We start from the raw sequence: 27,510 nt of genomic DNA, 5'->3' as shown, positions 1-27,510 counted from the left end.
CCTAATGGTTAGACTCTTGGGCCAGTTACCGGAAGGTTGCCCGATCAAATCCCCTAGCCGACAAGGTTAAAAGTCTGTTGTTCTGCTCCTGAACAAGGTAGTTAACCCACTGTTCCTAGGCTGTCATTGTAAATAATAATTTGTTCTTAACTGACTTGTCTAGTAAACTTTTTTTTAAATTTATGGAGCATTTTACTTCAGTTGGCTGTTGGTATTTTTAAACCATTTCTGGTAAAAAAAAGAAAAAAAAGGAAAAAAAAGAAAGTTGTTTGCTGATTGAATAATTGGATTGAGAGACGGACAACAGCGTCTAAAACAAGAGAGTTAGAGTTAGGCCGGGGAAGGAGGATGAGGTCCGGGTATAAAGAGTGATGTCAGCAGTCAGAGACTACACTCTCTGACCACCGGACACATACAAGGAGTTTGAGCATCAGAGGTGCGCTGATACCTTTCGGAAAAGGTAAGACATAGCCATCCTTTTTGCTTCTTCTGGTTTGAGTCTCGAATTCATGCTGACAAAACCTCTGTAATGTAGCTGAAAAAAGTTGGTAAATGCTTTCATTTATAAATGTAGCCCTCCAGTTACATTTTGAAATTGGGACATCTGTGTTCATGGGTAAAGTGAACTGTTATTTTGATTTATTTATTTATTTGATTTAAATATGTATATATATATATATATATATATATATATATATATATATCAGCTTTCATATTGCAGATAGATTGTATCTTCCATCAATGTATCAATGTTCCATCTGCATCACTTCCAATCCCCCATACATATTTTTGATCATATATATATATATATACACATAGATACTTATACATACACACATATAAAAACATACATATACACATACATGCATACATATACATACATATACATACATAAATACGTACCTTTTTAAAATATATTTTCCTTTATTACTTTCTAACCCTACCACCCATCCCCTAATTGGAGTAAAATAGTGAACAACAACGCTTAGGCTTCTACTTTCAGATTATACATACTATATACATTATACATACAGACACAGTTTATTTGACAATAGTTTTATTTTGTTTGTTTTTACTCCTGTCCTTCCTCGACTCTCAACCTCTCCCATTTATTTCTGATGTCCTTCCTCGACCCTCAACCTCTCCCATCTATTTCTGATGTCCTTCCTCGACCCTCAACCTCTCCCATCTATTTCTGATGTCCTTCCTCGACCCTCAACCTCTCCCATCTATTTCTGATGTCCTTCCTCGACCCTCAACCTCTCCCATCTATTTCTGATGTCCTTCCTCGACCCTCAACCTCTCCCATCTATTTCTGATGTCCTTCCTCGACCCTCAACCTCTCCCATCTATTTCTAATGTCCTTCCTCGACCCTCAACCTCTCCCATTTATTTCTGATGTCCTTCCTCGACCCTCAACCTCTCCCATCTATTTCTGATGTCCTTCCTCGACCCTCAACCTCTCCCATCTATTTCTGATGTCCTTCCTCGACCCTCAACCTCTCCCATCTATTTCTGATGTCCTTCCTCGACCCTCAACCTCTCCCATCTATTTCTGATGTCCTTCCTCGACCCTCAACCTCTCCCATCTATTTCTAGTGTCCATCCGGTTTGATTTCCATTTGCCATTTCTTTCAAACTGTGCTCTTTCTCAAAAGTTCCTAACCCATTTACGTTTAACGGACACCGTATGTTTTACATGAATTATCTTGTTATTATTTGTTGTTATTAGTCCCAACCTTCAGCTCCATTCAACCCCTCCCATCTATCTCTTAACACCATCCATATTCAACTGTGCTGTGATGTTCCACAAAAGTTGTTTCTACATATTGCAAATTGAAAATAAACATTTTTGCTAAAAGTATTATTATATTATTGATCGATTTGACTATGACTTTTCAGATCACCCAGTAGTGTTATCTGCATAGTTAGCTCCAGGCAGCAAAATCTGCAGAGCTGAAAGTGAACTGTTGCCTTTAATTGAATATTACACGCTCCACAACCATGAGCCTCAAATGTTATGTTCGAAAACACTCGTGTCTAGCCTGTTAATACATGTCAGTCTGATTTAGTAGGGGATAGTAAAAGGTATTAGTGAATTACTTGGTAAGGATTATTTTGGTCATTCAGGTCAACGATGGAAAAGCAGCGTTTCATCCTTCCTGTAGTTGCATAACGTTTGCAACACTCAGGTTTATAACTACTCGGTCTCATTGATTGATATCTGACACTGGAAATATAGGTGTGTTCAATCTCTGTCAGCCTTCTGGTATTGTCCGCCATTTGTAGGAGAAATGTACTACTATTCCATTGCGGGACATATCTCTCTTATGAAGACAGCTGACTGCTGACAATCCAGTCCAGTCTTAACCTCATGTAGACGACTGAAATATAGTCAACTACTACCTGTAAATGGTGCACTGTCTCTGCATCACTCTCCAAATGCACCTCGAGAAGGGCACTCTCCATGGTCCTGATCTCATCAATTGATTGAATACCGGCATGGTATTGAGATCCGGACCGTGGACAGCACCATTCTTGAGTATAGAAAGTGATGCAGTACCAAATTACAAACACGAGAAATGATCATTCCCACTAGGCACACAATGGTTGAATCAACGTTGTTTCCACGTCATTTTAACGAAATTACGTTGAACCAACATTGAATTGACGTCTGTGGCCCAGTTTGTACACTCTTAGAACAAAAAGGTGCGAAATAGAACCATAAAGGGTTATTCGGCGTTCCCCATAGGAGAACCTTTTGAAGGACTCTTTTTGTTTTGCAGGTAGAAGCCTTTAGGGTTCCATGTAGAACCCTTTCTACAGAGGGTTCTACCTGGATCCAAAAAGGGTTCTCCTATGGGGACAGTCAAAGAACCCTTTTGGAACCCTTTTTGTCTAAGTGTGTAGTGACTAGTTGACTAAAACCAGTGGAGGAAAGTGAAGACCAATTGAATTAAATTAAAAAAGAGAAACATAGATACAACTATAGTAAATATATTCACACCACTAAACCATGTCACAAAACCTAGGAGGCTCATGGTTCTCGCTTCTGTCCTCCTCTGGGTACATTGGGCATATAAACCTAGGAGGCTCATGGTTCTCACCCCCTTCCATATATAGTTCTCACTTCTGTTCTCCTCTAAGTACATTGACTTCAATAAAAAACATAGGAGGCTCATGGTTCTCACCCCCTTCTATAGACTTACACAGTAATTATGGAAACTTTCAGAGGACCCAACCTATCAGAGCTCTTGCAGCATGAACTGACATGTTGTCCACCCAATCAAAATAACAGAGAATGAATCTAGTACTGAAAGCATAAGCTACAGCTAGCTAGCACTGCAGTGCAGAAAATGTGGTGAAAAGACTATAGTTGAACACTTATGAACAAATTCAATTCTTCGAATATGAAGGTAGAAGCAAAAGAGAGAGAGAGAGAGATAGCTATATTTGGTTGTATTTTTTTTTAAACGTTCGCTTAGCTAGAGAATGCAGTTAGCTAATTTAGCCTACTCAAACACAAACAGAGAGGGATGCTATGTTAGCTAGCTGGCTATGGCTACCCAACACTGGACCTCTTCCAAGTGAAGGTAAGTGAAGGTAAACTTTTGGTTTTATTAATGTATTGCCACTGGGACCCACCGGTGTCACTGCTAAACTGCTTTCTGACTGTACACTGTACTGCATGATTGTAGCGTTAGTTCTAGTAGCTATGTTGACGATGACGTGACAACGATGTAGGCTGTGTGTAGCAGTTATAGCGGTCATGATATTGTCACGCCCTGGTCTTATTATTTTGTGTTTTCTTTATTATTTTGGTCAGGCCAGGGTGTGACATGGGTTATTTATGTGGTGTGTTTTGTCTTGGGGTTTTTGTAGGTTTTGGGATTGTGGTATAGTAGAGTTGTCTAGGTAAGTCTATGGTTGCCTAGAGTGGTTCTCAATCAGAGGCAGGTGTTTATCGTCTCTGATTGGGAACCATATTTAGGCAGCCATATTCTTTGAGTGTTTCGTGGGTGATTGTTCCTGTCTCTGTGTTTTGCACCAGTTAGGAATGTTGTCGGTTTTCACGGTTTTTTTTTTTTTAAGTAAATTGTTTCATTAAAGATGTTTATGAATAACCACGCTGCATTTTGGTCCGCCTCTCTTTCACCAGAAGAAAACCGTAACAGATATGAAGGTTTAGCTTGGAAAGTGTTTTTTGCCTGGTCAAAGATAGCTGATGTGTTGTGCACTGAAGTACACAAGTGAAAGGAAAAGCTGAGAGGAGGAGGGTGCGTAGATAGTTTGCGAGAAATAATTATATATACAATGAACAAAGTGATCATGCTGTTTTTATGTGGCTGCTATGAAAGTGAACTGTGTTTGCGTGTGAACAGGGGTGTATTTATTCCACTGGTTCTGTTGAAAAACCTTTCTTAAACGAAAACAAACAGAACGAAACGGGGATAAAAAAAATACAGAAATTCGTCTCATAGCACATTTGCGACTGTTGGACTAATGATTACTCCCTAGATCAGCTAGATGCAGGCAAGAGTGTGCAAGGCGGTGTTGAATGTCACCTTGATTATTCAAAATGATCTACGTTGTAAACCTTCATGGGGAAATCAGAGTATATGGGGAAATCAGAGTATCATGTGGTAGCCTAAACCTATCGATGTTACATGGAGCTGGGTGAATGGAATATGAATGACAGTCATCCAATATGCTGTAATAGAAATAAGGCCATGCTAATCCTCCCTCATCTTAAACGGCACCGACCGCCGCTGACTAAAACTTATTCTTCAGTTCAACTAAAATTAGATTCTTCTTTTTACTCCTCTTATGTGTATTGATACTGTTATGATCTCATATTAATCTGTCTGTTGTAAATCTTTCAGGAAAATAAGACACCTTGTGACCTTGTAAATGCTTTTGGGGGGGGGGGACTTTGGTCAGTGTGTGGAATCCATCAGGGACGTGAGGATGAAAACCGTCCTTTTAGATTGACTTTGAGCAGTGAGAAGAATAGTGTGACATAAGAATTACGCTACCGTGTAATTCCTGCCCGGGTACTTTGAGGTTTTGTCCCGGTTTTCTGTGCAGTCTATTGGATGAGATTTGTCATCCAACAGACTGCAGCAGTGCGAAAAGACAATCCCCAGCCAAGATTTGGCTCAAGGTAACTCACAGTGATGCTGTAATCTCATTCCACCAGATTAGCCATCCGCCTTTCCTTTGGCACTCGACACTGACGGAGCATCCTTCCGTCTCATTGCTGGATTACGCCCTGATTACGCCCTGATTACGCCCTGATTGTGATCTACATTCACCTTTTTGTTGTGTCATTTTTACAAAGTCACACATTGCACATGTTTTTTTTGTTTGTTTTTTTGTCTTCCACAGAAATTCACCTTTTGTGGCTGAAGAATGGCTAAGTGAGTCAAACCTTTTCTGTTACATGGTAGCAACACTCTATGTTACATACCTTTCTATTTTATGTAGGTCTAACTGATATAACCTTACTTGCTGGTATACTTTAAATGGAGCAGAATAAGAAAAGGTCTCTAACAAATATGGCAAGCAATACTTTTAAGAGCTCCGAGGACTGCTGACTACAACCGGAGAAAGCTCACACCAGAAATAACTTGGGTCCTATCCAACGCTGAGCACAGGCATATTAATAGCACAAAGTGTTACCGTTCACAAAGGGTTTGTCTGTTTTGTCGGAGACATTAGGCTTACCTCGGACTTTTCATCTCTCATTAAGAAAAACTCCATAGAGCAGTGTTTCTTCCAAAGGTTTGTATGACATTGGTTGCCAGAAGGTGCTAATCAAAGTCAATTAATAGGTTTCCCCTGATGAATTATGAAAGGAGGGCTCCATTCAGTTCAACAGTATTGGAGAGAGAGGCAGACAAGGCTGCAGCTTTGACTTGAGCATCTGTGATTACCCCAAGCACTATGTGATGAATGGTCACTCATGCAGAGTGGCTTACAGCCCAAGTCAAATCCAGTCGGTTAGGTAAAACTACGCTCAAGGGTTAATTCCTCAGCTCTGCTCTTGTAAGACGACATATGACCATGACTTACGCCCCCCTGCCATCAGGCTGGCCTGACAAAACACATTTTACAAACTCAGGATTGGGAAACATTTTGGACAAAACATGCCAGTTATCATAATTTAGAATAAATTATATGTTTATATCAGGTTGTGTCATCATCAGTTGCACAACTGCACACATTTGATGAACTGTTGATTTGACCATTTGTCTTTTTCACTACTTGGAATGAACTTTGTGTGTTTTTTTAATCCTTTCAGAATGTGCCAATTATACAGTGAAACGGTTTGAATGCTGCTGAGTTTGACTGTTTCCTTTCTCTTTGATCTTTGCTAAGGTTATACAAGAAAACCTCTGGGAATGGCACAGTGAGTGAAAACCTTTTTCCGTCTCCCTAATAATACTTGCCCCACGGAAATAGAGACCATCGCCTATTTGTGATGAACGTGAAAGAGCTCCAGTTACATTCTGCGTTGACATTTTTGTTGTTGTTGTTGTCTTTCTTTCTTCAGCTCACCCTTTACCTGGGAAAGAGAGACTATGTCGACCATGTTCAGAATGTGGACCCTATCGGTAAGTCTTACTTATTAGACTTCGCTCTTATGTATCGTATCCAGTTTCGACATTTGTGTTGAGGGGCAAATCTCTCAAATCTCTACCCATCGGTGTTACAGAGGGAGTGGTGAAACTTGATCCTGCAAGCCTTGCAGGCAGGAAAGGTACACTTTCTTTCACAAAATACCTTTTTTTTTTTCTTTTTTTTTTACAGAGAAGTTGCTCGTGTTAGCCATTCTGCGGAATGATAACGCACTGGTTCATGTTTATCCTGTTCTCTCCAGTGTTTGTGAAGCTGGCGTGTGCCTTCCATTACGGCCGCGAGGACCTGGATGTCATTGGACTGTCCTTTAGGAAAGACATCTGGGTCAAGCACATCCAGTTGTACCCTGATGCTGGCCACAAACCCAACCTCACTCCCATGCACGTTTGCCTGCTCAAGAAGGCAGGAGAGCAGGGCCGTGCCTTCACTTTCGATATTGCCACAAACCTTCCCTGCTCTGTCACACTCCAGCCAGGACAAGATAATGCTGGAAAGGTAGGCCCTTGCCTTGATAATAGTTGTTGTTGTTTTTTTTACCCCAGATAGATAGAATTCCATGATTCGTTATATTTACATTGACCTTTTGTGTACACCTAGGCTTGCGGTGTGGACTTTGAAGTCAAGACGTACATTGCAACTGAGGCAGACCCCGAAGAGAAACTTGATAGGAAGTGAGTGGCATTCCAAATCTTTGTGTTGTTTATTGAAATATTTCACGCACATTAGGGATTCTCTGCATGTTAAAACCAATTTGTTTCTTTATGACCTTTTTTCCTCTCTGCCTCCCTGTCTCCCTCCCTTCTTCACTTTGTTCATTTCCCCCTCTGTCTTTTGTAGGGACACTGCCCGCATGACCGTCCGTAAGATCCAGTTTGCCCCAGACGAGACTGGTGCTCCTGGGCCCAGGGCCGACATCTGCAAGAGCTTCATGATGTCGGACAAGCCTGTCCACCTACAGGCCTCGCTGGAAAAGGAGGTGAGTTACACAGAAGGCCTCGCTGGATTCTACAGCGCATCCACCGTAGCAACTTTATTGGAAAACATAATGAAAAGGGGATGCAGACATTAGACAATTTTGCCTTCTTATTGATGTCAGATCTACTATCATGGAGATCCGATCGACGTCAACATCAAAGTCAAAAATGAAACCTCCAGAACAGTGACAAAAATCAAAATCATAGGTAAGTCTATCACCACTGATTCTGATTCTAAACTAAAATGGTCTACTTCATTTGGTAACGGTGGTCTCTTTCCTTCAGTTGAGCAAACTACAGACGTGGTTCTCTACTCCGCAGACAAATACACCAAAACCGTACTTTCTCAAGACTTTGGGTGAGTGGAGAGAAACCCACCCTCAGGCAAGGTCCCTCTCCACCTTGTCTTTTATGGAGTGCTCTTCCCCTGATGCTTTGGGTCCTAACAACTCCGACCTTCTCTTACAGAGAGACAATAGATGCCAATAGCACATTCGATAAATCCCTTGCCATCACCCCCTTACTGGCCGAAAACAAGAAGAAGCGCGGCCTGGCGCTGGAAGGCAGACTGAAGGACGAGGACACGAACCTGGCCTCCAACACTATGTGAGTGGCAGTCCGTTGATATTATCACATTCAGATCTAGACTGGAACAACCTGAGTCCATCTCTCACCATCTTCTCCTTTCCCCCAATTAGTATTAGAGCCGGTATGGATAAGGAAGTGTTGGGAATCTTGGTCTCCTACAAAATCAAGGTCAACTTGATGGTGTCTTCAGGAGGGTAAAGGCTTAGCTTAAAAGTTTTTGTTGTTGTTGTTTGTAAGCCAATGTCATGCTTTCCATTGAATTGGAGGAAAATAACACATTCTAATCTGCTATGTTCTTTACCCCCATTCAGCTTGTTGGGAGGTCTCACAGCCAGTGACATACAGGTGGAGCTCCCGCTGATTCTCATGCATCCCAAACCCCAAGGTAAACGAATAGTAGGACCTAATAAATAATACGATTTGCCACGTCTAATAATCTCTGTCAAAGTAGAGCTGATGGGCTGAGGGTGCAATGTCTCTCTCTCTACTCATGCAGAGTTGCTGCTAATGTAACCATTCTACTCTTCTCCCTTCTACCATAATGAACCCTATTACACGAACAGAAGTGTGAGCATAAAATTATAGAATACAACGAACAAGCATGTATTAGTAGCATACACCACAGTATTCAGCTTAAGTGTTGTTTTTTTGAATTGCCTTATGAGTTTGTGTTGTTCTCATGTTTCCCCCTACCCAGAGTAGAAACCTCTAAGGGTGAAGGTGATCTTCTATCCGACAGACTTATAGACCCTACTGTACAGTAGACATACCTTTGATGTGAAGTGCCTGTTGTTCATTGTTGGGCTGTTGAACTCTGGTCTTTATAGAGGCCAGGCTGTGCCCTGCATAGAGTTAGCATGAAGGCACCCGCGGTTGTATTTCAATTAAGTAAAACAACAACTGTAGATTACTCAGGTGATCCTGTGACTAAATCGAATCATTGTAATTGTGGCATTACTTCAGGACCAGAGTTCACTGCCTCAGTTCACATGTCATTCACTGTAGTCATCTGTGACAGTCACCAAGCAGCGATATTGATTGTATATGTTTTGTGAATCCCCAGAAGGGAAGTTACCCTTGAGGTTGAGTAAATTCCCTCAGCAGTAGAGAAAAGAAAGAGGGACTGCAAAGACGAATGGAGCAACGCCGTTGACAGCTGCTCAGATTGAGACTGACGAACAAACCAAAGAAGAAACAGGAATACCTCATAAGAAGAACCATCCATCAAAAACACACGATATTGATTTATTTGACTATTACAGACATGTCTTCAGTTGTGGTTTTGTGAGCTTGTACTGTATGTTGATATCCAGACATGCATCTGAATCATATCGCTTTACCATTCACTTAGTACTTCTCACATAAATCCATGGGGGGGGGGGAGTCAACGATCACATCCAACCAGTGGCGACGCGTCATTCAGGGCAGCTGAGGCTGTTTTGAACCAGTTTTTTTTTGTTAGCCTGTTTTGCATGTTATTTTGGCATTCATACGTGTCACATATCAGTTTGCAAATAATGTAAAACATGGTATTTTTTTGCTTTCTTGAGCAAGGCAGCTCCTAAATGCAGGTGTTTCAGCCTAGCTCAGTACTTTTTATGGTGGTGGGGCAGCCAGCGGAAAATATGGAGCGTAGGATTTGTTCTCTAGTTGCGCCGTGATTGCCTCAGTGTTCTGTCACTCATGGGGACACTATGTCACTGAAAAATCTACGGGTGGAGCTTGAAATTTCAATCCCCTTGAGTGCTGCCATAGACTTACATTAGAAGTGCCCATCCAAGAAGGCTCAAGGTCATTAGCCACAGATAAAATGACGTTAAATCACGTTATATCTACCGTAGCTTTGATTGGACTGATCATGTGAACATCATACTTTCAAAATCTTAGCTAGCAAGCTAGACAAGCAGTCATCATCATGCATCAAGTCGGTAATCTACTGCCAAATCCTTTTCAATCATTGAAGAGAAATTACAGATAAAACGTATCGGTGCTCATCGGCTATTGGACATTACACAACAAGTTGGAAATCGCAAATTCAACAATGAGTGCTCACTGCAGCCCCGGGTTCGATCCCAGGTTGTGTCACAGCCGGCTGTGCCCGGGAGACCCATAAGGCGGCACACAATTGGCCCAGCGTCATCCATGTTAGGGGAGGGTTTGGTTGGCAGCAATGTCCTTGTCTCATCGTGCTGTAGCAACTCCTTGTGGTGGGCCGGGTGCCTGCAAGCTGATTTCGGTCATCAGTTTGACAGTGTTTCCTCCGACACATTGGTGCGGCTTGCTTCCGAGTTAAGGGAGCAGTGTTTCAAGAAGCATTGCGGCTTGGCTCTCAACCTTCGCCAAGTCCATAGGGGAGTTACAGAGATGAGACAAGATCGTAACTACCAATTGGATATCATGGAAAAAGGGGGAAATGTCAGACTTCAGTGAGTTCAAGACGACTGGGAACTCAGATAAAACCATCTCTGACTGGGAAATACAGAAAATAAGTTTGAATGGTCATCCAACTCGGAATTCTAAGTCGGAATTTCGGGCCTCTTTCTAGAGCCCACTAGAAAGACTGCTGCGCCACCTTCCTGTTCAAGTGAGGTGAGTCCAAAGGTGAGTCCAAAAATGTATTTTATGCTGCTGCATAAATTATGTAATAAGCCAGGGAGATATGTATACTGTAGCCAAGAAAGTAATATTAAGTGTGCAGTATGTTGTGTAGTAAGCTGGTAGTATCCCATGTGCCTCACCCTAAAAATGTGTTCCCTTTCCTCCTTCATAACTTAGTCTACTGTTATGACTTGATGGTGCACATGTAGCCTATAGCCTGTTTTAGAGAAATGTCATCATCAAATATTGTAAGAGCTTTCATTGTCTGCTTATATGTCCCCTTTATTTATCCTACGGTTCTGACTTGGTGTACAGGGAGAATACTGTAAGAATTATGTCACTGTACATTTGCTAAACAAATACAGTGCCTTGCGAAAGTATTCGGCCCCCTTGAACTTTGCGACCTTTTGCCACATTTCAGGCTTCAAACATAAAGATATAAAACTGTATTTTTTTGTGAAGAATCAACAACAAGTGGGACACAATCATGAAGTGGAACGACATTTATTGGATATTTCAAACTTTTTTAACAAATCAAAAACTGAAAAATTGGGTGTGCAAAATTACTCAGCCCCTTTACTTTCAGTGCAGCAAACTCTCTCCAGAAGTTCAGTGAGGATCTCTGAATGATCCAATGTTGACCTAAATGACTAATGATGATAAATACAATTCACCTGTGTGTAATCAAGTCTCCTTATAAATGCACCTGCACTGTGATAGTCTCAGAGGTCCGTTAAAAGCGCAGAGAGCATCATGAAGAACAAGGAACACACCAGGCAGGTCCGAGATACTGTTGTGAAGAAGTTTAAAGCTGGATTTGGATACAAAATGATCACTCTGGATGAACTGCAGAGATCTACAGCTGAGGTGGGAGACTCTATCCATAGGACAACAATCAGTCGTATATTGCACAAATCTGGCCTTTATGGAAGAGTGGCAAGAAGAAAGCCATTTCTTAAAGATATCCATAAAAAGTGTTGTTTAAAGTTTGCCACAAGCCACCTGGGAGACACACCAAACATGTGGAAGAAGGTGGTCTGGTGAGATGAAACCAAAATTGAACTTTTTGGCAACAATGCAAAACGTTATGTTTGGCGTAAAAGCAACACAGCTCATCACCCTGAACACACCATACCCACTGTCAAACATGGTGGTGGTAGCATCATGGTTTGGGCCTGCTTTTCTTCAGCAGGGACAGGGAAGATGGTTAACATTGATGGGAAGATGGATGGAGCCAAATACAGGACCATTCTGGAAGAAAACCTGATGGAGTCTGCAAAAGACCTGAGACTGGGACGGAGATTTGTCTTCTAACAAGACAATGATCCAAAACATAAAGCAAAATCTACAATGGAATGGTTCAAAAATAAACATATCCAGGTGTTAGAATGGCCAAGTCAAAGTCCAGACCTGAATCCAATTGAGAATCTGTGGAAAGAACTGAAAACTGCTGTTCACAAATGCTCTCCATCCAACCTCACTGAGGTCGAGCTGTTTTGCAAGGAGGAATGGGAAAAAATGTCAGTCTCTCGATATGAAAAACTGATAGAGACATACCCCAAGCGACTTACAGCTGTAATCACAGAAAAAGGTGGCGCTACAAAGTATTAACTTAAGGGGGCTGAATCATTTTGCACACCCAATTTTTCAGTTTTTGATTTGTTAAAAAAGTTTGAAATATCCAATAAATGTCGTTCCACTTCATGATTGTGTCCCACTTGTTGTTGATTCTTCACAAAAAAATACAGTTTTATATCTTTGTTTGAAGCCTGAAATGTGGCAAAAGGTTGCAAAGTTCAAGGGGGCCGAATACTTTCGCAAGGCACTGTAGTTACATTGTTTTTTGAAAAGGCAGTAAATGAGGCTGAATTACCTGTTTCGTTGCCAGACAAACCTCCACTGATAGCCAGGTGTAACTGTGGTAAGGATTCACGCCATAGTGCTGATAAGAAAGCTCTGCTTCATGCAGTCCTTAAAAGTTTGTGGGCACCATTTGTCACTGATATAGTGCAATGAATGTATTGTTCAGTGTTATGTAGTGGCTTTGCTTGCATGCATAATTATATATATTTTTTGGCCCCAACAAGATTGACATGATAAAATTGCCACTGCATCCAACATTTATTGGTTTGTCAATAAAATCCTACTACTCCAACCGACACGGTGTCCGGTAGTTTATCACGTTCAAAGAATTGTGTTTTTCTGTGAGATGTATGTATGTATGTTTTTGGCTGATAAGTAATTGAACCAAATAAAAACATCACATATCTAAGATTGCTTCTTCAACCATTCATTGCAGTGCATTTAGGTGAGATGTCCATGGCGCTGAACTGGCATCGGGTAATGAGGGGTCTTCATAGCAATAAATGTTTTATAGCGTTCTCTAACATACACCAGGCACATGCCCAGCAAACCATGTACATTTTTTCAATACTTTACTACAATAAAAAAACATAAAAAGTACAGTGCCTATCATAAGTACTCACCCACCTCTTGGATTTTTTGGTCGATGATCTACACAAAAAACTTCATAATGTCAAAAACATCTAAAAACATTAGGAACACCTGCCAATTCCATGATATAGACTGACCTGGTGAATCCAGATGAAAGCTATGATCCCTTATTGATGTCACTTGTTAAATCCACTTAAATCAGTGTAAATGAAGGGGAGGAGAAGGTTTAAAAAAATGATTTTGAAGCATTGAGATGATTGCGACATGGACTGTGTATTTGTGCCACTCAGAGGGTGAATGGGCAAGGCAAAATATTTAAATGCCTTTGAATGGGGTATTAGGTAGTAGGTGCCAGGTGCACCGGTTTGCTTCCCCAAACTTGAAACTCAAGCGCAGTCTATGGGCTGACCAGGTCACCAGGTGTCTCCCTATCTTCCTGCGTCTCAGGCAGTGCAGGAGCTTCCTGGTGGAGGAGAAAATGATAGTGAGAGTGATCCTGAACGGTGCTGTGGAGTCTTATCAGGCTATCTGTATCTGCTGGCCCTCCGCTGCATCTCAGCAGGCGACGCCAGCACCATTCTCTGCTGTAGCCAGGCCTTCATCTTCCTACTCTCCTGGATCGGTCTCAAAGACCACTTAAAATCAAATCAAATCACATTTTATTGGTCACACACACGTTTAGCATGTGTTATTACGGGTGTAACGAAATGCTTGTAATTATTATTTACATTGGCGAATTTAGGTATAGGCGACATGGGCAGGCGCATAATAATAATATAACACACAAAAAAACTATTCAGAATGGTTACATTTGAGCAATCGGTTTTCTATCGTTCATTTGCACGTCATGTCAATGATATCATGTCGCCTCCCGGGTGGCGCAGTGGTTAAGGGCGCTGTACTGCATTTTATCGATGGTCATTTGAATACACAAAGATACCGTGACGAGATCCTGAGGTCCATTTCTGTGCCATTCATCCCTCACCCTCACCTCATGTTTCAGCATGATAATGCACAGCCCCATGTTGCAAGGATCTGTACACAATTCCTGGAAGCTGAAAATATCCCAGTTCTTCCATACTCATCTGACATGTGGCCCGGCCATTGAGCATGTTTGGGATGCTCTGGATCGACACGTACAACAGCGTGTTCCAGTTCCCGACAATATCCAGAAACTTCGCAAAGCCATTGAAGAGGAGTGGGACAACATTCCACAGGCCACAATCAACAGCCTGGTCAACTCTATGCGAAGGAGATGTGTCGCCCTGCATGAGGCAAATGGTGGTCACACCAGATACGGACTGGTTTTCTGATCCACACCTCTACCTTTTGTTAAGGTATTGGTGACCAATAAATGCATATCTGTATTAACAGTTATGTGAAATCCATAGATTAGGGACTAAATAATTTGTTTCAATTGACTGATTTCCTTATTTGAACTGTAACTCAGGAAAATGTTTGAAATTGTTGCATGTTGCATTTATATTTTTGTTCAGTGTAATTACAGTCAAATACTGTGAAAACCTCAATCCCTTCAATTAATTTAATGAATCCATTAATTCATTACGATAACAGTAGCATTTGCTTTTTACAGTACAACAGGGTCAATGTATTGTAATGTGCATCATAACACAGTACTTGTTTTGATACTGTATTTAGACTACAGTTGTTGTACTGCAAAATGAAATACAGTAACTTCAAGCCAACCCCTTTGCAGTGTGTTAAAACAATCCAAAAATGAAAGTGCCAATATTTGAGGGTTCTGAACAATAGAGAATGATAGAGGACTATTATTTGTACTGTATCTGTCCCATTATGGCTTCTGTGAGTGCGCAGCAACGCCGTTGAGGCCATCTCCGTTTTTGGCCACTTTGAGTCCTCTAACTATCTCTATGTTCTGAACACCTCCTTAGTGGTGTGGTCATATCTCGACGGGAAACAGCTTTGGTGATATTGATTTTTTTTGCTAACCCTAACCCTTTTCCTAACATTAACCTTATTATTCTAACCTTAGTGGTGTGGTCATATCTCGACGGGAAACAGCTTTGGTGATATTGATTTTTTTTGCTAACCCTAACCCTTTTCCTAACATTAACCTTATTATTCTAACCTGCTACGCTAAATCTCCTAACCGGCTGCGTAAGTTCTCCTAACTAATCACAGGAGTGGTTCTGGGAGTAGGCTCAGCGTCAACCACAGCCCTCGCCCGACACAGGTCATCGCCCGACTCATTCATGGACACTAGACTTCTTCCTGTTCAGAACAGGAAAATCTTAACTGTTGTGGCGGGCAGACATATTCGTGTGTTCGTTGTTTTCAGGTGTCGTTTAGAAAGTGAGTGGGAGAGATGCAGCCGGGTGCGGCAGGTGTTTTGCTGTCCTATGTGGGGTACTGTGGAGTACTGGCCTCTAACCCACTACATCCTCTGGGACACACTGTGCGTGAAGGCCTCCCTGCTCCTCTGCAACACTCCACTGCTCATTTCTGTCCAGATATTAAATTAGCACATTTTTATATCGTATCCCTCCCCTCTCATCATCAGATTTTAATGTGTTGGTGAATCTAGGAAGTGTGCTTGCCTACTCCACCCTTATTTCTCTTGGAATGTTACCAAGTATCCCAGCTAATACAGGTACAGATTAATTAGATGTATCTGTAAATAAAACCCCACTAATAAATCAAGAGAAACAATGGTGTTTCTTCATACATGTTTTCCTGGGGTCATTGTTGGCATCTCAAACAGCATTCAACTATGCCTGACCCCTACTGTATCTCTACGGGGCTGTTGCTGCAGCCCCACAGCTCAGCAAGGTCAGAGTGGCTGCAGTAGCTATCATCGTGATGGGCTACCTCACTGCTGCTCCCAGGAGACTGGGATGACAGTGTTGTCCACTGGATAGAGGGTTTGTAGCAAGGAGGATGACAAGAGGACAGCGTGGTTAGAGATGATGGAGGAGCAAATGCTAAGCACAAACTAGCAGGCATTTCTGCCCTAACTTGATGCTTCGGTTGTACAGGGCAAAAATTGGTGTCATAGTCTCTCGAACAAAACAACAAACATTCAATGCATTGTCTTGTGTCTTTAAGAGCTGAAGTTCCAGATATGTTACAACATTGTGGAGAATGGATTATGTGTTTCTAGATAGCGTAAAAAAAAAGAAAAATCGGTATTTCTCTATGCATTTAAAAAAAAAAAAAATTACTTATCTGATTTTTCTTATCAATATGACGGTAACTTCAGTTTATGAGATGGTTGTGTTCTTCCAGTACGAAAGGTGGCGGTAGCGGAGCTCAACCGTTACACCTTAAAGTTAAGTCAGTGCACGCATGTGTACAACGTTTTTTTGGGGGAAGAAACGGCGTGCAGCAACCAGACATAGCAGTGGAATTATGGCACTGAATGCAGGTAAATAAGACAACTTATTTTCTTAAATACTCATGTTTTATTTTGGTTGGCGTTCTCACAAGTTTATTTTGTTAAGTGTCTTTCGGAATGCCAGACTCCGACGTTTTGGGGTATTAAAGTTTTGCCTGAAAGCCCACTTTGACAGCTAGCATGGTTAGCTTAGCCAGCTAACGTTAGCTAGTTGGCTAATTAGCTTGCCAGCTAGTTGTTTTGGTCTACCGGTGTCTCCAGTTCAGTTAGCACAAACTGACGTCGCGTGATACTTGCTCGCTAGCCATCGAGTTAACTCACTTATCTAAAGTGATATTATCAGCAGCTAACATTATCTAGGTTAACTGAAATCAGCTATCAGTTTGATAAGCTAACTAATTTAGCTAGTTGCGTGATGAGCGAGCCAGCCAGTACTACTGTAGGTGCTTTTAGTAACGCGGGTGTATTGCACAGAAACAGTTCGCCAGAAGTGAAATACAATTCCGTTTCAACTTAGCTACTGTGTCGGTGGAGGGAATTTGAGACATTTATCAAAAGTCTGTTGTAGACTCACTTCCTCTCTGCTTGCCGCTGCTCTAGAGGCGTCACTACAGACACCCTGGTTCGATTATAGGCTGTATATATTAACTGGCCGTGATTTGGAGTTATATTGGGAGTTCTATAGGGCGGCGCACAATTGGCCCAGCGTCGTCCGGATTTGGTCGGTGTAGGCCGTCATTGTAAATAAGAATTTGTTCTTCACTGACTTGCCTAGTTAAATAAAAACATTTAAAACACCTAATGTCAATATAATTGAAAGAAATTCTAGTGTATGCAAATACACACACGTTTCTGAAAACAGCTAGCCAGCCAGCTGTGTCCAAATGCTGAGTTCTGGTTGCTTTAATGTCGGTTTACTCCTCTCATCCACCATGGTTGCCCTGTCAGATGATGACTTCGAGTGGACACCCCCTTCAGAATCTGAGATGAAGGTTATTCATGCTCAGCGGGAACGACAGGACAAGATAAGCAAGCTCATGGGTGCCTACCTCCTCAAAGGCTACAAGATGTTAGGAGAATGCTGTGAGCAATGTGGGGTGAGTGGGGGATAATCCAGACCAACCCAGTTAATACACTGCTCAAACAAATAAAGGGAACACTAAAATAACACATCCTAGATCTGAATGAATGAAATATTCTTATGAAATACTTGTTTATTTACATAGTTGAATGTGCTGACAACAAAATCACAAATTTTCAATGGAAATCAAATTTATCAACCCATGGAGGTCTGGATTTGGAGTCACACTCCAAAGTGGAAAACCACACTACGGGCTGATCCAACTTTGATGTAATGTCCTTAAAACAAGTCGAAATGAGGCTCAGTAGTGTGTGTGTGTGGCCTCCACGTGCCTGTATGACCTCCCTACAACGCCTGGGCATGCTCCTGATGAGGTGGCGGATGGTCTCCTGAGGGATCTCCTCCCAGACCTGGACTAAAGCATCCGCCAACTCCTGGACAGTCTGTGGCGTTGGTGGATGGAGCGAGACATGATGTCCCAGATGTGCTCAATTGGATTCAGGTCTGGGGAACGGGCGGGCCAGTCCATAGCATCAATGCCTTCCTCTTGCAGGAACTGCTGACACACTCCAGCCACATGAGGTCTAGCATTGTCTTGCATTAGGAGGAACCCAGGGCCAACCGCACCAGCATATGGTCTCACAAGGGGTCTGAGGATCTCATCTCAGGACCTAATGGCAGTCAGGCTACCTCTGGCGAGCACAAGGAGGCCCCCCAAAGAAATGCCACCCCACACCATGACTGACCCACCGCCAAACCGGTCATGCTGGAGGATGTTGCAGGCAGCAGAAGGTTCTCCACGGCATCTTGAGACTGTCACGTCAGTCACATGTGCTCAATGTGAACCTGCTTTCATCTGTGAAGAGCACAGGGCGCCAGTGGCGAATTTGCCAATCTTGGTGTTCTCTTGCAAATGCCAAACGTCCTGCACGGTGTTGGGCTGTAAGCACAACCCCCACCTGTGGACGTCGGGCCCTCATACCACCCTCATGGAGTCTGTTTCTGACCGTTTGAGCAGACACATGCACATTTGTGGCCTGCTGGAGGTCATTTTGCAGGGCTCTGGCAGTGCTCCTCGCACAAAGGCGGCGGTAGCGGTCCTGCTGCTGGGTTGTTGCCCTCCTACGGCCTCCTCCACGTGTCCTGATGTACTGGCCTGTCTCCTGGTAGCGCCTCCATGCTCTGGACACTACGCTGACAGACACAGCAAACCTTCTTGCCACAGCTCGCATTGATGTGCCATCCTGGATGAGCTGCACCACCTGAGCCACTTGTGTGGGTTGTAGACTCCGTCTCATGCTACCACGAGAGTGAAAGCACCGCCAGCATTCAAAAGGGACCAAAACATCAGCCAGGAAGCATAGGAACTGAGAAGTGGTCTGTGGTCACCACCTGCAGAACCACTCCTTTATTGGGGGTGTCTTGCTAATTTCCTATAATTTCCACCTGTTGTCTATTCCATTTGCACAACAGCATGTGAAATTGATTGTCAATCAGTGTTGCTTCCTAAGTGGACAGTTTGATTTCACAGAAGTGTGATTGACTTGGAGTTACATTGTGTTGTTTAAGTGTTCCCTTTATTTGTTTGAGCAGTGTATATTTGCCACATGTTAGCCAACATTAGATATAGTGAGATCTATAGCTAAATATATTTATTATGTTATGATGAAGAGATTTATTATTCTTGTATTTGGATGTTTTAGTCAGCATCTAAGTTGCTTTACAAATAAGGGGTATGACATTAGGTCTTGTGTTGAAGAATTTGTATTTTGTTCTTCCAGACGATTCTCCTTCAGGACAAGCAGAAGAAGAACTACTGTGTTGCATGTCAGGAGCTGGACTCTGATGTAGACAAGGACAACCCAGGTAAGAGTCTGTGCAGGGTTAGGATCATTTCTGTTATGAGTAGGTGAAAGAGTTGGCTGACGACTCATCCTGAATTGAATTCCACTGCTCTGTTGATCGCTCCATACATCCAGTCATCCTAGAAGTAGTTTGTGCTGATGTCAAAATGAGAGGTGTTGCTCTGGCCCAAACCATTGGTTTCTGGGTCCAATCAGAACAGTCAATGTGTTAGCGTTCTACAAGACGTCCGTGGGGAAAGCAAATCCAGACTCATCGTGGAGAAGAAACACCATTGGGCATGGCATTTGGCTGGAGTGATGTGTATGGGTAGTAAGGCTAGGAAAGGAATTTCCTTACCTAATGCCGGGCCCTGATTTATGAGTCATAACTTATGACTCGGTTTGCAACTAAACTTTCTTCTCTCATATCCTTCTCTTCCCTCTTGTCTTACTCTCCTCTCACACTCAGCTCTGAATGCCCAAGCTGCCCTGTCACAGGTCCGAGAGAGACAGCTGGCCTCTCAGCCTGTCCCTCAGGCTAATGAAGCACCCTCCAGTGACGCCCCCCTCTCCATCACTGGGCAGCCCAGACCAGAGCACTGTGAGGGGGCTGCGTCAGGACTGAGAGGACCTCTACCTCCACCAGCCAACCCCTCTCCTGCATCCACCGTGACCCCCAGCTTCCTCCCTCCGTCCACCCCTTCCATCCAGCCAGTCCAGGTGCCAGCCCCCCTAGTAGCCCCTGCACCTCACCCAGCCCTATCCAGTGCTGAGGAAGTAGTGCTGCACAAGCTGCGGTGGGCCACACAGGAGCTCCAGCACTCAGCCTCAGTAGAGGCCAGTATCCAGCTGTGCAGCTTGATCCGCAGCTGTGCAGATTCACTGCGCAGCCTGAAAGAGCTTCACCAATCATGAGACTGAACTGATGGCAATTCTAAAAAATAATAAAATAATAAATAAAAACAGAAACAAGGCATAAACACACACTCACTCACATAAGCAACACCGGAAGTTATAGCAGCTTGTTTCCCTTGCAAAGGTTTTTGTGACAAGTTGAAGCTGCTTCACCTCTGCCGGTAAAGGTTATTGTAATAAACTTGGACAACTGTCTGCATATGCATACTTTGCATTTTGAGGGCCTGACCTGTAGTTCTATGTTGTTTATACATTGCTGTTACTTTTATTTGCAGTCTTCTCTGTGGATGCAGGGTAACGTTTTGACGCAAACTTGCATGATGACAATGGGCACCTCTGAGTGGTCGAATATCTTGAACTAAATATAGTTGAATGGTGTTTGACTGGTTGGTATTAATGTATGTCAATTGTTTATAAAATCAGAATTTATCCACGTTATTCATAATTTCTCTGGTTGTTACTTCATTTTAAAACAATTTTCCATATAATGTAATTGTGTAGATACAGTAGCAATTTATACTAGATGAAATACTTTATTCTGTATTGTGAGAGTTTCCTTAAGTGTTGAAGCAGTTGGGATGTTTTTGATAGGGACAGTATTTTTTAGTGTCATAATTATAACTTTTAAGGGTCACTTATGTAGTAGGCTATTGGATGAATTTCAATTTGTTTGTATAATTGGAAAAAATGGAATGGAGTAGAATTTGAGGTAAAGGAACTATAAACAATATTTGAATATTCAGTATTTATGAATAGCAATATTTTGTGGGAGTTTTCAAAGTATTTTTTTGTGTGTCTTGATGTCTAAAGGCATTTAGAAATTTGAATTTGGTATTGCTAGGATTAAATCAAACACTGGCATCCACATAGGATAGTTGAGTTCCTCAGCGTTATTGTTCCTAAGGACATCCTCCTGTTTCCTCTATCCCCAAATATAGTGAGTGATTTTGACAGCGGTGAAGCGCCTCGCTGCGATGAAGTGGGATGGGGCGGGGATATTATCGAGGGGCGAGGTTGTCAGTTGAGACAAAGGAAAGCGTTTTGGAGAAGAAGGAAAAAAAACAAGGAAACGAGGAATAAATTAATCTTGCTAACAGATTTTTTTTTTAAACATACGATAATGTTTTCATGGTCAAAGTAATTTTTCATCCACATAACGATGGACGCTGTGTGCACGGCGCCTCTATTGTACTATTGAGGACTCGTTGGAATTACAATAATAGGCGTGAAGGTGAACCTATTTTTTTATTGAATCAATGTTGCGGTAGACCTATTCCCTCTTTACATGTGCAAAATATTCTGTTGTAACTAAACGCTCATTGTCGGTACAAGTAAAACGCTGATCTGAGGCAATCAACGAAGACTACTATTTTGAAATCACATACGTGTTCTTAGTGTGTTAGTGTTCTTCCATTTATTGAATTCAGAATTTTCTATACGATTGAATATTTCTGGCAGTTATATTAGGCTATATAATTAAACGCGCGGCAAGGTTGTTTTTTTCTTTTTCAAAAAGACATTGATGTAGAGGTAGAAAAAATGAATGGGTTCCAGTCCAGTCCTCCTGAATGTCCAGGGAGCGTCTCTTCAATCGAAGGACTACCCCCTTTGCCAAAAGGCCTCAGCGGCATCCTCAACTCCAGTGGTGGCTCATGGAGAGACATTGAAAAAGTATACAGTAAACGGACACGCATTCAGGCCGACATCAGCAAGTCTAGAGTGAGCAATTCTCTTGGCCTCAGCAAGCCTCCAAGTCTGGATGCAGCGCTCGCTGTGCTGCGCAAAGAAATGGTATGAGTAAAGCCATTTCTGATAGTAATTTGTCTTCAGGGTCTTAGCTATATATGAGGACACCGTTATTTTTACGAACCGGACCTCAGTCGGGGTATCGATTTACTGTAGTATAGTAGAATACACAAGATGCAATTGTGAAACTTGGTTATGTATCAGTAGTTTTCCTCTTGTTATATGTCACTAAATTAGTCCATGTCAGTAATTTACATAGATTTGTAAATTGGTCTAGTTAGTGTAAAGTTCTAACGTTAGTATACATGGCCGAATTACCCACCAGTGCAACTGATTTAAAGTTTCCTTAATAACTTTAAGTCAGCTGCACAAAACATGTTATGTGAATTCCCCCCTTAAATGAAGGGAAAGGGTAAATGGTGGCCATGAGGCCCCTTAAATGCTTCATTCAATATGAATATCAATGTGTAAACAGCATTTGTGGAGGTGAATGTGTCTTTCATCTGTTCTGGTTACAAAAGGAAAACATCAACCAGCTAGCTAACGTTACTTAGCTATCTTAACAATGGAAGGTGCACAATCTATGGCTACAAAGCTAGTTAGCTAGCTACTCTGTAAACTCGCTTGAAATACTAGAAAGTAATATAAAACAGTAACTACAAGAAATGTGGTTTATTATCCTGTCTTGATTGTAGAAGTTCTATCTTGCTATCTCACAAAATAAGAGCCATCTCTTCGAGGAGGCATTTAATCAGTGAACCAGGCTGTCTCCATGGTAACCAGATACTCTTTCTGTCATACATGCCTTCAAACTACTGTAAAACCCCTTGAGTATGCCATCACTAGCCGGCTTCCACCCAGTTACACAACCCAGCACCTTCGAGGCTGCTGTCCTATATACATATACTTGGAATCACTGGCCACTTTAATAATGTTTAAATAATGTTTACATACGGCTTTACTCGTCTCATGTATATACTGTATTCTGTTCTACTGTGTTTTAATCATTGACACTCCGACATTGCTCAATCTAATATTTATATCTTTCTTAATTCCATTCTTTTACTTTTAGATTTGTGTGTGTTGTTGTGCTTTTCTTTTTTTTTGTTGATACTACTGCATTGTTGGAGCTAGGAACACAAGCATTTCACTACACCCAGAATAACATCTGCTAAATATGTGTATGTGACCAATACAATTTGATTTGACCTAAGGTAATATTTGAGGGGCTCTATGCAACGCCCTTAAACAATTCCCTTAGGTAAGGTAAAGTTATTCCTTAAGGGAAACCCTATAGATGTTTTATGCAACCTGGCCTTGACCTCCAGGGGGCACCCATTGATTTTGTTAGTCACTGACTCAGAGATCAAATTAACATGGCAAAATGTGTAGAATTGCAGGAAATTAGCTTTTAAAACTGCAAAAATGTGTCACCACCCCATGGCAAAATGTGTACAATTGTACTAAATTATCTGTAAAACTGCACACACACAAAAAGTCATGTAAAGCAAACATATTTGTTTAGCTTTTGTTAATAAAATACTTTTTCTACTAACACAGGTCCCGCTGTATGTAATAAATTATAGTTTTTAATCCTAGTGCTGAGTAAATGTGAGTTAACTGTATAGCTAATAGGCTATGTGTTTGTAGATCGACTGAGGTTAAAGGCCATGAAGCCCTTTATCTATTTCCTCAGAGTCAGATAAACTCTTGCATACAATTTTATGTCTCTGTGTGAAGGAAGTTGCTAACTAGCCTTAGCACAATGCCTGGAAGTCTATGGAAACTGCTAGCATGCTAATAGATACCATAGACTTCCAGTAATTGCGCTAAGGCTAGTTAGCAACTTCCTTCACGCCGAGACATAAAATAGTATCCAAGAGTTCATCTGACTCTGAGGAAGTAGATAAAGGGCTTCATGGCCAAAATCCTAAAGTATCCCTTTAATGAAGCTACAGCTACCAATGTGATAATGGCTGGGGTAATTTTTGCTTGTTTTGGCTGTTGTCCAAATAGCATTTGAGTTTTAACATTTTATAGAAATTAATGAATGCAATTTAGCTTTCTTAAAATGTCATACCCCCACTTTCGGACTTCACTAAAACTCAGACCCTGGCCACAGCCCTGTTTGTCATATACAATGACAGTTTCATTTGTCACTGCTGCTTTTTCTTTGGATATTGTAAGCAAATACATCGCATTTCAAACACAATTATTCTAGAAAACTACTATAAGTAGTATTATGCAATATTTCATTTCCAAATAGAATCATAGCTGCTTCTACACAATTGACAAAGTTGCTATAGTTCATGTATGAGATGATTGACACAAGTATCTGTTCCTGTTGTGTCCTAGGTGGGCCTGAGGCAGTTGGACATGTCTCTGCTCTGTCAGCTGTGGTCTCTCTATGAGTCTATCCAGGAGTATAAAGGAGCCTTCCAGGATATCTCATCCTCTCTGCTTTCAGAGAGCACCTTCACTACAGAAAATGGTTACTCTGAGGGAGAGGAGGATGACGAAGAGGAGGACAACGATGTTGACAATGTACCTAGGGATCCACCTGGCACTTCACTGACTCTCCAGCCAACTCAAAACTCTCGTGACCAATGGATCAAAGAGTCTTTCCACATCCCCTTATAAACTTACACATATTTTTCTCAATATTTACATAATATTAACTGTTCCCTGTTCTGTATAGCCTTTATATTATGTATTATACTGGTACCCACCTAGTTTATTGGCAGAAGGACATATTCAAACGGGCACCATTCTGATCTGAACTGTCTTCATCAAACAAGGAGCTGACATTTTCTACAACAACCTTGTAATTATACAATTTATATTCAAAAGACCTTGCTAATATATTTGGACTGATTGTGCCCATCTTGAAAAGAAAAGCCATACAGTATTTCAGATACCTGATGAATTGGAGGCATTTGAATTTGGTGTCAATTGTTACCTACGATTGGATGTAAGTACACAATGCCTACAATTAATTGAACATATGTTATTGGTAACCAATCACACTCATTGATACATTTGAAGACTGGTTCAGTGGCAGTGTCTGATGTCAATGGCTTAGGATTGTTAATGCCTTGTAATTTTCTCCTACAATTTTAAGATTGAATGTGGTCTTAGACACGTAGCCATATACACACAAGCCTGTATTACTCGTTTTTGTTTGTTGTGTATGTGCAGTTTATATATTTAACTTTTTATTTTTATTTTTTATATTCACCCCAAAATAAAAATTCAAGGGTAACAAATGTCTCATTACTATGTCTCATAACTCTACTTCATTGGCCCGGGCTAATGGGTCAAGCTCAGCTGTAATGTATTGGTTTGGAAAGGGTTGTTGACTTACTCTAACCACTAGATGGCAACATTTGTTGTGCCTGAGAGATGTCAGCTTTTGGTCCATTCTGCTATTGCAAACCTGAAATATTGTGCTTCCCAAAATTAAGCCAGAAAGACCTTCAGCTTCAGAAACTGTGCTATAGTTCATGTTTTTCTGGCTCATGGCAAAGTATGCAACTTGTTTCTAACTATGCCAACCTACTATGTCTCACAGAAGGCAAAAACGTTTCCTAGAATTATATGTGGATAAAGTTGGTTAACTTTCAGTGGCTGTGCTGTTGCATGTTTTGGTTCAGTAGATCACTACTCTCCCACTGTCTGGCCAGTATAAACAAACCATTCCAGCCACACATAGTCTTATTAGGTAATGATCCTTGTTCTCTTCCTGGGGGAGAAGGAGGAGCAGCCCAGAACACAGGCGCTGAAAAACATTGAAATAGATTTACAAATGCCATCATCATGCATTCATTACTACAGAATTAACCATGAACATCTAATATTTCTACTTCTTGAGTGGTTGAAAGATAATTTGAATTAAAGATTTAAAAAGTCATGTTTAAACTTGAAACACCCTTTACATGTGGGGTAAATTAAGGTGAATTAAAGGGATACAAGCAGGGCATCCCAGGTAACTTATCTTGCCATCATATTTAGTGTAAAACATTGTCCCAGTGACTTTCAAAGTTGTAAGGCAACGCATCTCTATTTCTATCAAGGTCAACATCAAGCAAAATAGCATTGGCCTACCAGTAGGCCAGGCCTATTGTTGTCTCCACATATTTCCTTCCATTTTCTACCACATGTCCATATACATCACACAGACATTATGCCAGCATAATGGAATAATATCTGTAACCACAGTGTAATAAGTATATTAGTACACATGCAGTCAGATAGTACTTGCTACTATTCATTTGGATTCTGTCTTCAAAGAAAACATACAAAAGGTCAGAGGGAAGTACTGCTCAACTGCACATAGTAACTTGTGACAGGGTAATTGCAGGAATAGATTAAACCTATACCTTTAAGCAAGCTACTTTACAGATCCACTAACCACCAGGAAATGACTAACTGAAAACAGGATGCCCCCTACATCCCTCAGACATCCATCGTTATTTTCCTCATGGCCGCAGTGCAAGGCCACAATATCCCACCCTTTGTTTCTATTTTTGTAGTAACAGTCTCTGATATCTTATTACCATTGGCGGTCAGTTCTCATTTAATTTTACTACTCATATAGCAACAGAACATTAAAACAAGGGTGAGAGCTTTTACATTCCTTTTAGAAATCCCCATGTGTTTCTATAAATAGGCCACAGATGCTATGGATATTGTTAGACACAACAAGGGGCCTGTCTGAGGACCCTTTTAAGTCTGGTTGGCCATGGACATACATGACCAGTATCACCCAGTTTTAATAACCTACTTTTAATGGTTTTGTCTGCGAAATCTAAATTCAAATACATTTAGATCTCAATTTCTTCCTGGGATTTGCCCTTAAAGGGTGCAAATGTCAGTGGCCTTATTTCTCTCAGACACTGATTAATAGTGAAGTGTTTACCACCTGAGTCACAGTAAATGACATGTTAAGTCATGACTTGCACATCCGAGAACAAGGTGGGTTGAGTTAGGAAAATCTCAGCTCTAGCCAGCTCTCTACTCAGCCCTGAATACTGGAAACATTATATATATATTTTTTAAATTCCCTGTGTTAAGTAATGAAGAGTTTTGAACATACTCGGGCACTCTGTCAGTGTTGTTATTAGACTCTATTGCAAAGTGGAAAGGAGAGGTAGGCCTACGCGTAAGCTGCTGCTGGTATAGGGATTCTAGTCCAATGATGATTCTAGGTCACTGATGAATCACACTCCTCTATCCCCAGCTGCCTCTGTCCATCCATCCCTCCTCTCCTTCCTAAAAATATACTCCACACAG

General features: G+C 41.5%; 3 protein-coding genes across 4 annotated transcripts; all 3 read left to right on the top strand.

Annotated features, from left to right (window-relative positions):
- The first annotated feature begins 376 nt into the window (after positions 1–376).
- LOC110533132 (arrestin-C-like) lies at positions 377–9,387 on the top strand. 2 transcript variants are annotated; one of them, XM_090186949.1, is made up of 13 exons: positions 377–460; positions 5,389–5,420; positions 6,382–6,412; positions 6,557–6,617; positions 6,719–6,763; positions 6,884–7,137; positions 7,240–7,313; positions 7,480–7,618; positions 7,739–7,823; positions 7,902–7,974; positions 8,085–8,222; positions 8,315–8,398; positions 8,516–9,387. In XM_090186949.1, the coding sequence occupies exons 2-13, from the start codon at positions 5,413–5,415 to the stop codon at positions 8,616–8,618; spliced, it is 1,095 nt and encodes a 364-aa protein (XP_090043075.1). In that variant the 5' UTR covers positions 377–460; positions 5,389–5,412; the 3' UTR covers positions 8,619–9,387. The 2 variants fall into 2 exon arrangements, with proteins under 2 accessions (XP_090043075.1, XP_090043076.1); XM_090186950.1 differs by lacking the exon at positions 377–460 and having other exon boundaries at positions 5,342–5,420.
- A 7,154-nt stretch (positions 9,388–16,541) lies between these two features.
- Positions 16,542–20,910, top strand: LOC110534140 (protein ZNRD2). The gene is made up of 4 exons (XM_021618836.3): positions 16,542–16,662; positions 17,581–17,729; positions 19,495–19,579; positions 20,027–20,910. The coding sequence occupies exons 1-4, from the start codon at positions 16,584–16,586 to the stop codon at positions 20,470–20,472; spliced, it is 759 nt and encodes a 252-aa protein (XP_021474511.1). The 5' UTR covers positions 16,542–16,583; the 3' UTR covers positions 20,473–20,910.
- Positions 20,911–21,446: 536 nt separating this feature from the next.
- Positions 21,447–25,484, top strand: fam89b (family with sequence similarity 89 member B). The gene is made up of 2 exons (XM_021618837.2): positions 21,447–22,263; positions 24,574–25,484. Exons 1-2 carry the CDS (start codon positions 22,012–22,014, stop codon positions 24,856–24,858), a joined length of 537 nt encoding a protein of 178 aa, XP_021474512.1. The 5' UTR covers positions 21,447–22,011; the 3' UTR covers positions 24,859–25,484.
- Positions 25,485–27,510: the final 2,026 nt, after the last annotated feature.

Source organism: Oncorhynchus mykiss, chromosome 10 (genome assembly GCF_057628025.1).
Source record: "Oncorhynchus mykiss isolate SJ-2025 chromosome 10, ASM5762802v1, whole genome shotgun sequence".
Classification (NCBI taxonomy): Eukaryota; Metazoa; Chordata; class Actinopteri; order Salmoniformes; family Salmonidae; genus Oncorhynchus; species Oncorhynchus mykiss.
This window is presented reverse-complemented; position numbering and strand designations above follow the sequence as displayed.